This window comes from Sardina pilchardus, chromosome 7 (genome assembly GCF_963854185.1).
Source record: "Sardina pilchardus chromosome 7, fSarPil1.1, whole genome shotgun sequence".
Lineage (NCBI taxonomy): Eukaryota > Metazoa > Chordata > Actinopteri > Clupeiformes > Clupeidae > Sardina > Sardina pilchardus.
Genome location: NC_085000.1, coordinates 23,162,334 through 23,175,673, shown reverse-complemented (window position 1 = coordinate 23,175,673; position 13,340 = coordinate 23,162,334). Strand labels below are relative to the sequence as shown.

At 38.5% G+C, this 13,340-nt stretch overlaps 1 protein-coding gene across 4 annotated transcripts; it reads left to right on the top strand.

Annotated features, from left to right (window-relative positions):
* Positions 1 to 1,659: 1,659 nt before the first annotated feature.
* Positions 1,660 to 13,340, top strand: foxp3b (forkhead box P3b). Of its 4 annotated transcripts, none has more exons than XM_062540064.1 (14): positions 1,660 to 1,676; positions 2,326 to 2,402; positions 4,457 to 4,619; positions 4,902 to 4,973; positions 5,760 to 5,871; positions 6,367 to 6,526; positions 6,696 to 6,797; positions 6,964 to 7,039; positions 7,269 to 7,343; positions 7,669 to 7,816; positions 7,999 to 8,075; positions 8,209 to 8,310; positions 12,797 to 12,918; positions 13,033 to 13,340. In XM_062540064.1, the coding sequence occupies exons 3-14, from the start codon at positions 4,479 to 4,481 to the stop codon at positions 13,064 to 13,066; spliced, it is 1,221 nt and encodes a 406-aa protein (XP_062396048.1). In that variant the 5' UTR covers positions 1,660 to 1,676; positions 2,326 to 2,402; positions 4,457 to 4,478; the 3' UTR covers positions 13,067 to 13,340. The 4 variants fall into 4 exon arrangements, with proteins under 4 accessions (XP_062396048.1, XP_062396045.1, XP_062396047.1 ...); XM_062540061.1 differs by having other exon boundaries at positions 6,952 to 7,039; XM_062540063.1 differs by lacking the exon at positions 1,660 to 1,676 and adding an exon at positions 2,220 to 2,235 and having other exon boundaries at positions 6,952 to 7,039.

The window sequence follows — 13,340 nt, the reverse complement described above, 5'->3', positions numbered from 1 at the left end:
TACACAGCAAAACTGCAAATACACATACAGTAATTTCCCGCATATAAGCTGCATTGTGTATAAGCCGCAGGACAGTGTTTTTGGCAAGTTAAAAATAACAAAATCATATTAACACCGTATTAACTGCCCCCCTGTATTAACCTCATAGCTGAAGAAATGTTTCAAAATCAATGTATAAGCTGCGGCTAATAGTCGGGAAATTACGGTACATAGAATCTCAAAAAAGAGTGTACATCGCACACTGGACAATAAGCTTTAACTGATTTTATCTGTGCAAACTTGTGTGAGATTCTACTAAGTTCTACTGCATATCATCAGCACCTGGATAAAAGAAAAAAGAAGGGCTGTGCACAAGGATGTTGTACTTTGCACAGTATATTCAAAGCATGTGCATGAATGCTACTTAACGTAGATCAACGAATCGATAAGAACAAGCCTAAAGCCTACAACAAATTAAGTTTGGTGCTAATACTATGTTTAGAGACCTCTCTTACGAAAACCATACTGGAGTCATTTAACTAAAATAACCCCCCCACCCCCCCAACAACAACAACACGAGGGTTATGGGTAGCATATGTAGTCAAGTATGCATACCTACTGTTATTGTTTCATGGTTATCAAGTCATCAAAGTATCCAAGTAGTCTTCAAAGTGCTCATCCACATCCATTCTCAGTGTTATCTTTCAGTTGATGCGCACATTTTTCCATCTGTCCCTTTTCACATGAAAAATGCAAATATTGATAAATGATGACGACAAACATAGGTTAGTTGGTTTCTTTGTTCTATAATCATTTAAAGGTATTTTGGTTTCAAAGCAATTAGCCCACACGCCACCTTTCACTCACAAGCCCACTGGTTTCTCTGTTAACATGTCATACATCGCACCAAATTCCACAGAAGTCTTTTCAATTGAGTTTACAACTCCTAAGCCATACGTACTTGTTGTATTTTCATAATTTGTTTTTGAATTGATGTATTAACTCTGCTCTGTATGTATTTTTTATAACTATTTTAATATTCAAAAAGAAAGGCGAGTGGAGAGATTAAATGCATTAAATGTTTTGTATGAACTGTATGTATCTTTAAAGCATTTTTTGTTTTAAATTTGCGTTTAAATCCAGTAACGGAAAGCTGGTTGATGGAATGTTTAGTTTCAATAGATTGTACAGTAGTTTAACTCTGTGAAGTGAAACATTAGGCCAGCTGTTTTGGTTAAGTCAGCTTAGTCAGAGGTTTCTTAAAGTGAGCAACAAAGTTAAGAAATATTGAGTCAGACCATAATTGAAATAGTATATGATGCACTTTTGATAAATTTAACCCATAAAATGGGTTACAGTATAAAGTCTACAGTCTAATGTCATGTAATACTGTGTGTGTGTCTACGTGAAAGGTTGAGAGTTAATTTAAAATCTGTGAAGTAATCTAAACATTTCAAAAATACACATAAAAGGTATCCCAGAGGGATAGCATAGAGTTCTTCTACATGCATGTTCATAAAATTTATTTCTGCAGTTATGTAAAATTGTTTATTCTAAATGTGTTTGCGTGAGGAAGCCGTTTGCGGTCACTGAGATCATTTCCCACTTTGATTGAAAAACAATTTTTTTCCCCTGTCCTGTCAGTATAAATACGCGTAAGTGTGATTATATAATCAGGCTAGAGGAAGACACCTGTGGTGAGTGAAATTTTATGATCTGCAACTCCATCATATGGCAACACTTTTTTACACAAAATTTGAACACTTTGATTTTTATTTATTACACTCTATCCATATAATTCCATACAATATTGATTTTCAGTATTTATTGATTTTCAGATTTATTGTATTTCTCATAAAACCTGTATATTTTCGCTTGAGACAGCTGCATCGTTTAAAAAGCGCTCACTATTTTTGTAAATAATAAAACAAAATATCAGATAAAGTAAAGTAACATTTAACCAATAAACCTGAAACAAACACATACAGATTGTAAACTAGTAAATAGAAAAATGCATGAGTTATAACATCTGCACTAAATGCTATACTATATAATATTGCTAATTATTATATGTGCCTGCAGGCAAGGGCTGAGTTTAAATAGATGCAGTTACAACTGTTCTGTGGGGGCTTGTAAGCTTTCTCTTCCAAGTGATTTGATTGAATTCCATACAAACCCACTTCCTTTAGACAGCATTTAGAGTTTACAAACTTGCACGCAAACTATACGTCATGAGTGTGCCTGCACTCAGAGCAGGTATATACCACTACTGTCAGTCAAGTTCAGGTTTTTCGCAGTGCATATCTGTCTCCATTTAAGCATCACTTTTGTTGTACACCCATGTAGAGTTAAACATCACCTTTCTTGAGCAGCGGCACCTTGGCGATTGTGTGGGTAGAAGGGAACGTGACAAGCTGACCAAGGTATGTGTGGGCTGGGAAATGCACTTCTCGGTTTGGAAAATGGAATGTTGTCTTTCTTTCGGACTGTGCTTTGCTCGAATCAAGTTGATGCAACTTGAGAAAGAGGGCTATTTAAGTAGTTATTTACTATGGGCATAATAACAATAGCTCAATCAGTGATTTAAATCAAACAGCTGGAACAGAATCAAACAGCTTGTGCTCGTTACTTGATACACTTGTTTATGTCAGAGGATATTCTTGCTGGTGTTATGCTGTGGGTTGTTGGCTGATATACTGTAGGACAATTCTGGAGTACTTTCTCAATTTTTGTAATAGTTTATTCTACATGCATTTATCATGTTTTATTTGCATGTATCCAAAGTAGTATAGATTCCAAAATTGCATTGTGTGAATGTGAATAGTTTCTCTTGTCTTTATACTACTTTGGGTCAAAATTAGTTGACAAATGGCTGGATATGTGAACGTTTTTGCAAAGGTAAAATGGAAATGCGAAACATTTGAAAGTCCAATGGAATTCAGTAATAGAGATAGCTGTTTTACTATACCTATAGGTGTCGAAATCTGTATTTGTGGATGCCATTGTTTTCTTACAAACTCATATTTACTGTATGACACATTAGTATTCAAGCTGTGATCAGCAGCTTTTAGTATTTCGGCAGATTTAACTTGCATTAAAAACAAGAAAAAGGACCATAGGCCATACTGGTCACTTACCAGTTACTTATCATTCAGTATGTACAGTATGAATGGTATTCTATCAAATGTGTAAGTCTGTCTATAGCTCAGCTCATTAAAAGGAAATGGCAACGGATGTTATGCGTAATTTTCCACTGTTTGAACTGAAAGCAACAGACAAGAATATGTGTTTTAGAATTCATTCGGAAGGATGTTTGCTCTACAAAGCTAAAACAAGTAGTAGGCCTACTAAAAATAAAATTGCATTCAGCTAAAGCACAATATTCAGGATTCACAAAGGTTGCCCACATATAGAATAATAAAGAATAGATACAAATGTTAAATAGAGTTTTTTCTTTTGCAAATATATATTATATCAATTAACAAGTGTTACATGAAAGTATCGTATCAATTAACGCCAGTTAGAAACTGTTAGATGTTCTGCTGTGCTTACAGTTGCATATATGCAAAGTGTGTTTCATGTAAGATGACTCTTATTGTTACTATCAAAGTGATAGTGCAAAGTTCAAAGACACATGGCTACATATTATTAATTTGTTTACTTTAATTCTAAAAAGTTTCCGTAAAGATTGAACACAGATGAAAATCTTATCTCTCTTCTGTGAATGAAAAAAGGCCTGTGTCAACCACAAAAATGTGTTGCACTTTCTCTTCTGACTAAATACATTTTTCCTGTTTGCCTTTGTTGTTTTTGTTGTCTTCCTTTTTCACTGCAAAGTTTGATGCCAGCCCAGCGTTTTTGACAGGGTAATATTGAACAATAGTGTTTGTCAGACATGAGGATACAAATCATGAACTTAGTAGATAAACTATCAAAGTGGAGGTTGCATGTTTCTTAAAAAAAAAAAAAAAAAAAAAAAGAACACATGGAGCTGGTGGTTTTGGCAGCGGTAATGTCAGTGCAACACTGCAAGAGCACTGCCTCCGCAACCACACGCATGCACCTGTGAGCTGCCAATAAATACCACTGCAACTTTCTAGAACTAGTGTATTCTCACCAAGCAAGAAAGAACATTAAATAATGTTACTGTTTTACTGTGTTATATTGAATCAGACCACTGACGAATCAGCCAACCTATTTGAATCTTCACTTCACATTATGAATGTTTGTGCCATTGTCTCAGACTTCCCTCACAGATTATAATAACTGAAATATTGTTTACATTGTTGCTGAAAAATGGCAAACAAAACTCTGGCAAAAAAAAATGCTTGGGGAGGTTGCCACATTTGTTTTAAGAATTTAAGAAAGAGAGTATTTTCAGAAACTTCAATGAAGAACATTTTCCTCTTTGTAAGAGATGAATCTCATTGTTGTGTGGTAAAATATTAGTCATTTGTGTGCATTTGTAATGTTGCAGTAAAACACCAAAAAGTGAGAGTATGAGGTCTCGGCGTGGGAGTGTGAACTCTGATGAACCCACGCTTGTGTGTCAGGATGAGCCCGGAGATGTGCTCTGTTCCTCGCCAGCACTCAGACAGAGGCACTCGCTTCAGACTACAGGCCTGACCACATCAGTGCAGGTACTGTACATGGCATCGTGTGCAGCATGCCATTGGTGGAAAGGGTGGTAGATGCACTTTCTGGAGTTAGCTAAAGTGATATCATCAAAGGATGTTTAGAACTGTGACATAGGCCTACACTGAGAGGAACTAAAATAGTTTTTCATTCCCATGTAAATGGGCAGATACTAATACATAAAGCAGGGAGGGTTTTGACCCAGAAATATTTCATTACAATTTTAGGCTTTCTATGGAGTCAGTTTGCGACTTTTATTATTACATTAATGTCCATTCCACCCACAGATTTCTGCTCCTCTCATGTTAAGGCTGTCCAGCCCTTTGATCAGGTCAGCTCAGACATCTTTGCGACTACAGGTAATTTCCCATGCACAATTATAACTTAAAGGTATACTATGCAAGATGTGCACATTACATGTAATACAATCTTTACGAAGGCATTTTGATGGTAAAAGAACTTGTAATAGGGGAAGCGTTCACCTAGCATAGCCGTAGCGACTAGCGAGTAGCTAGACCAGCCATGCAACAAAGATAGTCCCCTGGAAAACATCTTGCGAGAATCGTGAAACATTACCTTGTCAGCCGGTACAGTAGGCTACAGCTCTTTGGAGATAGTTTTTGCCTGTTGTTAATCCTTCGCCTCCCCAATAAAAGTATTTGTACAGGAGGAATAAGCCACCAAAAGCAGGCTATTTACAACAGAAGAGTAAAATATCGCAACTCTAGGGGGCAACAAGCGCACGAGAGGGTGGCAGGTGCGAGCTGGCTCGTCATGGCTGAAAATTGCGCTAGAGGAGACTGCGGAGTTATCCGGTTCTCATACTGACCATTTACTGTATAAAATGTGAGAGAACCTCAGCTTTTGGCATTGGTTGCACTTACTGTACTTTCATTTGGACTGTGATGGAATATGAAAAGTTGTCTTCATTTTCATCCTTTTTTGGGGGGCGGGGGGTAGCCTACCAGTGATAGTACCCAGCAACACTCACTGACCTCAAACTGGCACTGCAGGGCCATGGGTCTGTTGTAGGTCCTAACAGAGACTCTTTATCATTCCCATACTGTCTGTAGGGGGTCAAAGAATGGTCTAATACTGTATGAGGGCTTGGCCTGTTGATTGCACATTGGTGTTGTTTTCCCCAGTGCTCCAGTGAGGAGGTGGGCAAACAGCTTGTGCAGCTGGCCTCACTGGCCCCCACGGTCACTCAGAGTAGACCCTCAGTCCTAAGACGACCTCCTCATCCTCTGCAACAAGGTGTGTGTGCCAACATATCGTTCAATTAGAACTATGACTAGGATTTTTTATACATATATGTTTTATTTGTCTTCTTTTCTCTATAGTCTTTAGTGTTCTATGGTCTTTTTTTATGTCATCAAACATAATTCAAAACAAATAACAAAATTCAACAAATATTTCTCACCCACCCACATTGCATGTCTTGTAACATACAATTGAATATACTTTAAATGTACACATTATACAGATGGATTTTTATATTTTGCCAGCCTCAACCAAATAACCACATTACGTAGATTTTTTTTGTGTGTGTCCCTTTCACTCTTTCTTCAAAAACATTTTCCACACATTTTCTCCATGACACTGATTGCCACTGATTTCAAGAGCTCTCATATTTACAATGGCTTCGTGCCGTATGCTATATAGGCTACAAGGAGCTTTTACATGATAGATACATACACCTACATCTCTGTATTATGATGCAATATGATTAGAAAAACTTCACTTTTTTAGATCAGCCAAGATGGTCAGACCCCTTTCCAGATGAGAATTTTCATGTGGTCAGACGTTTCCTCACGACATCAGTCGGACAGCCGTCTAAATGCACTGGAGAAACAGCCCAATCCTGGAAACTCAGCCAACAAAGAAGATCTAAGGCTCGCACTCTTCACAAGTACATACATTGTCAAATTCTGATTCTGATTCTGGGTCAGATAATGTCTTGGTGTAGCTTACCTGACAACACACTTGCATTCATGAGTGAAGTGCTTTAGTCAGTAACGTCCAGTTTATTTGCCTCAGCAGATGATTTTACCCTTAGCCTGAAATCTTCTCTGACACAGGTCTTTCCAGTCTTCAGAAAACCAAAGTCCACTTTATGTCAACGGACTCTGTCAGTGGCCAGGATGTGAAGAGAAATTTGAAGACTATGCAGAATTCCTAACGTAAGTTCCGCGGTTACACTGTTGTTTCCATAACAACTGCATGCATCATCATGGACAACAACAAGAACACATTTGCGGTCATTTTGGAGGTGAAACACATGTGATGTGTCAATACTTTAAGTTTGTGTGGCATTCTTTCTCTCAAATTTGCCAGGCACCTTGACAGTGACCACACTTTCGATGTCAAAGGCAGCGCTCAGTGGAAGATACAGCGAGATCTGGTGCAGTGCATGGAGAACCAGGTTAGGTTTCATAATTGTGGCTTCTGGCCTGTGTACCTACAGTATGCTATGCTTAGCATTTTTACCATGTCAAAGGATCTCAGAACAAGATAAGGGTTAAAGTCCAAAAAGCAGGTTTTATCCATTGGTGCGGTCACTGCGTGTTTGTTTGTTTGTTTGTAATATTGTGGAAAAGTGTCACATCTGGCAAACGGGATGTGAATGTTTTATGGGTGACCTGTGTTCTAAGCTGATGCTGGAGAAACAGAAACTCCAAGCCATGGAGCATCACCTCAATCTATCTGACCCAACATCAACAACCTCGGTGAGTAACTGGATCATCTTGCCTATAGTGTACACCACTACAGTAACAGACTTTCACACAAATATAGCATCTGTAGTTATATGATTGTACTGTATTCATGTGAGCATTTATGAATCAGTATAAATGTCACTTCTTAAAAAAAAAATGTAAAAAAAAAGATTAAAAAAAATCATTTTAGCATTGCTGACGGAATAATAGTTTGGTGTATTTCTTCAGTGTAAGCAAGTAGGTAGGCCTCAGTCAAATATCAAACCTATGTAAAAAAAAAACCTTTTTGTTTGTACAACACTGACTGAATAACCTGTTTTTGTGAAATCCTGTGCAGAATGCCAGCTCTGCCCTGCCGGCTGGCCTGGCGGAGAGAGAGGCCGGACCAGAGGGGGCATATGGAGCGCCAGAGTGTGCCAGCGAGGAGCCAGTGGAGCGGGGGCTTCCAGAATTATGGCACACTCCCCTCCCACACATGCTGCCAGGTACACCACCCACTGCTCTGCCCGGATAAATGACCAGACACAGGGACAGAGCCTGAAGTACACCTGGTGGCTCTGTCACACGCCGACAGTACAGGATCACTCATTTTCTGGCTTGAAGATAGCCATTCGTGCCACACTTGTTAAACCACTGACATCTATCTGTGCATTTCCCCTCCCCACAGATATGATTTCCAGCTTTGATGTTTACAAATGTGCCAATATCCGACCTCCGTACACCTACGCTTGCCTAATACGATGGGTTAGTCATCTGATCTAGTTAAAATGTGTTATAAAGGTCATAACACATCATCTCCCTGTTGTCATTAGTCATTTCACAGTTTCTTTCAGAAGGGCGCTAATGTCACACCTCTCCTGCGTTTTTCTGTTTCCAGTCAATCCTGGAGGCTCCTGAGAAACAGCGAACCCTCAATGAGATCTATAATTGGTTCATGCAAATGTTCCTCTACTTCAGACACAACAATTCAGCCTGGAAGGTACAGTACACCTGGCACACACACACAGTGCAACAAACTGCTGGTCTAAAACACTAAACTCCATTCTGTGAACTTCATTTTCAGTTGTCACACATGTCTTGAATCGATCACTCACTATTGGCAAAACCAAACAGTTTTCACACATGAAACACAATTTGCAGATCGCATAGACTCTTTTTGCAAAACTCTAAATACCTCCTCATGCAATAAAACACATTATGCATGGTGATACATTTGTGATGCATAATAGTAACGACAAGTGGCAAAAGGTAAACGTGAAGAGAGCACAAATGCCATATGTTAAACACAACGACCAAAAATTGATCACACGTAGAAGCTAGTCCAGAATGTAAACAGGTCAAAAATGGACAGAAGGGGGCACTGTGGCACAACAGGCTACAGTGCTCGTACCATATATGGGTCCGAGTGCCCACGGGGACCCAGGTTCAAATCCGACCTGTGGTCATATCCTAATCCCACCCCATCTCTCTCTCCCACTTGCTTCCTGTCTCACTCTTCACTATCCTATCGTAATAAAGGCAAATAGGCCAAAACATTTACTTAAAAAAATGGACAGAAATGTAGGCTGTAGACGGCAATGTTTGTCTCATTTGCTGTACTGAAATGCCTGTCTTTGGTATACAGTTTTTCACAATGGCTAAAACACATTTTTTAAATCTTCCACCCTTTTCTCAAAACGGCATTTTCACTACTTACTTTTTACTGGATTTATGGTGAATGTTGAATCCAATGAGTGATTACAGTAGATCTCTTTGCATTGTTTCTTAGATGTACTGTAAGATGCATTTGCTGTATAATTGTAAACAAGGAACATTTCTCCTCGAGCTATATGAGCTGCCCTGAACTCTGTGATTTCCATTTTTTGACATATAGTGACTAATGACTGCTCAGTAGTGCTTTCATTTCCACTGCTTTGAGAGACGATCTGAATACAGTGTTTGTTTTTGAGCACACACATTACTGCTTTGAGGTGATTGTTCAGTTTTGCAGAGGTTGGCAAACGTTTTGGGAATGTAGTTTGAGATTTGGGATTTGTGTTTATAGTTTAGAGAAAAGGGTGACAGGTTAAAAAAATAAATGTGTTTTAGCAATTGTGAAAAACGGCAATGACTGCTCAATAGGCTAGCGTTTTCATTTTGACTGCTCATGATCTGAAGACAGTGTTTGGTTTTGAGCACAGGCACAACTAGTACTTTGAGATGACTGATCAGTTTTGCAGAGGTTGTTAGAGGTTTTGTGGATGTCGTTTGAGATTTGGGGGCTTGTGTTTACAGTTTTGAGAAAGGGTGTAAGGTTTCAAAATATACAGTATGTTTTAGCAACTGTGGAAAAACTGTAACGATGAAATGCACAGTCTGAAAAGTATGGTTTAAATACGTTTAGGGTGTGGCCAGTCCAAAAACGCAGTCTTAACGGCGTAAAAAGTCTCCTAAACGCAATGTTCAAAAGGGTTGTTCTTATGTTTCTTAATGGGTGTGTTTTGGGTGTAACAGCCATTAAACTGATGAAAGTGAATTCTGTCATTCCTTTTAAGAGCAAGGAGTGCGACATCAAACAGTGCATTGGTGTTTTAACAGTCAGTGCATCTGAAGGAATCTGCTTGCATGTGAAACCGTGTGTGCAACACCAGGATTCCACTATACCTAGCTTTACTAAAATGTGTGTGTGACTATAGCCTATGCATCTGCACTATTTAAACTCATCCAAACTGGGACTTGTTGCTAAGAGCTTGTTACATGTTGCGCCCTCAAAATAGCAGTGCTTGTACAGTATGTGCTTTTTGCATTAGACCAGGCTTTTCTTAATCAGTGGCGTAAATGATTTTTAGCGAGCCTGACCACACCTATTTTTTTAACTGACACGCCGGTGATTGCAATGTTCAATTGAACTGGAGCGCATGGGGGGAAAAATCATCACTGTTTACTGTAAGAACAAAAATTGCATCTCGCTTAGTGCCACGTGACGCCAAGTGTAAGATAGGGCCCCAGGTGTTATCAATCTTACATGAAGATTAAAAACAATCAAGTTGGTATTGTTTTAGTACAAAGAGACTTAGCTTGTGCTTTCTCGTAAAATGATATGACTTAAATTAAATGTAGGGTATAGGATTCTCTTTTTTGGCCATTTATGCAAAATCACTTGAAATCCTACTCCTAACCCACTTACAGCCACTGAGTTGGAAGCACTGAAATGGAAATTAAATACGTCAATCATCTGTGGAACGTGCAGGACTCCAAAAACTCCAGCCAATTATATTCGAAACCACCTAGCAGCATCGGAGAGTACTTTAGTCAATCAAACAGCCGTACTGCAGACTCTGTTCAAATATACACACCTACAGTATGGCTACTGAAAAATGTAAGGTTCATTTGTTAAATGTTATTTTGGGGTATTAAAAAGCATCGTTGTTTTAGAATTTTGAAATGGGCGATAATTGGTGCTTTTAGAATACTGTATTTAGATTCATGATTCATTTGTGGAACTATTAACCATCATTGGAGGTGAATAAAGAAGGTAGAACTACAGTAGCTAGCTACCTAACCTGCTTGGGGAGGAAGCTGATATGAGTGATTGTATACTGTATGTATGGAGACTAGTGCTCGTAAAGTGCTCTGCAGATGCCAGGGCTGGCTTTTCATTTTTTACAGCTCTACCCCTGTGAAGATTGCCTAACCTGGCTCGCTCTTGTGCATCTGAATTTTTGCTAGTGCATGATTGTGCGTCTGTGTTCTTTGAATGGGTGGAGTTAGGGCCAGTGCGAGGGTAGGACTATTTGAGTTCTGTATTTTCAAAATCTGCTGGCCGTTTTGCAAATCCCATACCCCACCTTCAATACAGTGATTTTCAAGTTTAGGCACAATTTTGAAAACAAAATTGAAAATTAAAAAAATTAACACAGCTCTACCTCCGAGAAGCAGAATCCCTCAGATCTTTTGCAAAATTAGACAATTATCATCAAAACTATACAATTGTTTATCAAAACTCTATTTTGTTGTCATATTACAAACACATCCATCATATGATCTGATGATGTTCGAATCAGTTAAACACTAATGTACTCAATGCAGAACGCGTTTGACAAAAAATATTCTCCCTGGATATGGTTTTTCTTTCCAGAGATTTGCTCAAGTAAGATTAGATGATGATTTAGAGAGGAATGACACACATCAGACTGGTACACAGAGGACTTTTTTTCTCTCCACATTGCGAAGAACACTGCAGTTTTTGCCAACGGCTTACACACAAAATATTTGCATATCACACAATTTTAAAACATGTAAAACACCATACCCCGAGACCAAATCTTCAAAACCATACACTAATTCTCACATTTTGACTCGTTTTTAATGTCATAAAACACTTTTTGTAAAACAGTCTCTTCCTCCTCCTCTTCCTCTTTGTGCTACATTGCCTTCAATTTATGTTGTTGACAAGGGCTTACCTGTTGCCCAGTGTTAAGGACTGATTGTTGAGTTTACAGTTATCCACCTAAAGGGGGGTACACACAAAAAGATGTAATAAATCTCAACCGTTTTTTTTTTTATCTGTGAGAGAACCCACACATGAAGATAAAAAATCAAAATCAATTGCCTCGGAAACGATTTCCGAGGCAATTGTGGGGAGAATTTTGACTCTTAACACACCACACACTACGAGAGAATCGTATTAGATAATCTTAAGATCTTAAGATAATCGGCCGTTTTCTGTCTGGTCGGAAGGGGAAAATCAGGGCAAAATCAGCCTGATTATCTTTATGTGTGCACCCCCCTTTAGTGTCTTTACACCTGATAGACCCTTTCAAGAAGAAAATCAAACAACTGTGATACTGACAATGGAACTCTCTTGAAATTATCTATACTGTAGTTGTTTCATCAACTGCTTCATGGATTTGTATTTTGGAAGATAGTTCCTTGAAATTGCAAAGAGGGGACATTTTGATTCAAAGTAGAGAAATGTATTTAGCGTTTTGTACATTGGTGTGTGTAGCGTTTTGCAGAAAGGGTGAGGCTGTCAATGTGCTTATACTGTAGCTATATGCAAATCTGAGGTTTCGCTATACCTGTTGAATTAGGCTTCCAGTGTAAAGTCAAATTCTTATTAAATTCAGTGAAAATGATAAGCGCTTGGCAAGTCTCTTTATACTGAAAACAGTACCAATTAGGTTTTTGATCTTGATGTGAGATTGATAACACTTGGTTGAATAAGGAGTTTTTGTAGTGCAGTGACTAAGATCGTCATTGACTCAGGAATTCAAATGACTCAGTGAATTGGTACTTTGTTACTGCGGCTCCTTTTTAGGTATTTTGAGTATTTTGATCGCCGTAGTGATCAAGTAACTGGTGAGGACTGAGGATGTAACTGGGATTTTTTTTGAGGGTTGTGAAAATTATTTGAAGTTTCTGTAGCTGTTTTCTTAGTTTCTGTATCACATACTTGATCTAACCGCTGCGCACTGTTCCAACAGAATGCGGTCCGTCACAATCTGAGCCTGCACAAGTGCTTTGTGCGCGTAGAGGGAGGGAAGGGAGCCGTGTGGACCGTGGACGAGACAGAGTTCCAAAAGAGAAAGAAACAGAAATTCAATAGGTGAGTCATACGTTTCACTCAAGTTACATCCATGCATTCAAAGACCGCTAAACACATTATAAATGTCAAAGGAGAAGGGTGTTGGAAATAACGCAGATGAATGTGGTTTTGCAGGGACTACATGGTGAGATGGCTGACACCCTATTAGAGTCTTCTCCAATAGCCAGACTATCACTGAGGCCTGGACCTGGGAACTTTTCAAATAAAGTTCTGATTTAGTGCATAAAATAGTTTGATTTAAGGTTCTCCCACTCCATAGAAATGATTTTTTATTGTTTTATTTTATTTTATTGTATTAGTTGAAAGCACAAACTGCTTCTGTTTTTTATGTAATGGCTTGCTAGGTGTGTACATTTTTTGTAGATATTTTGAGAATGGAACTCTTTTTTCTTCATGAAAATAAATACTTATTTAGAGCTCAA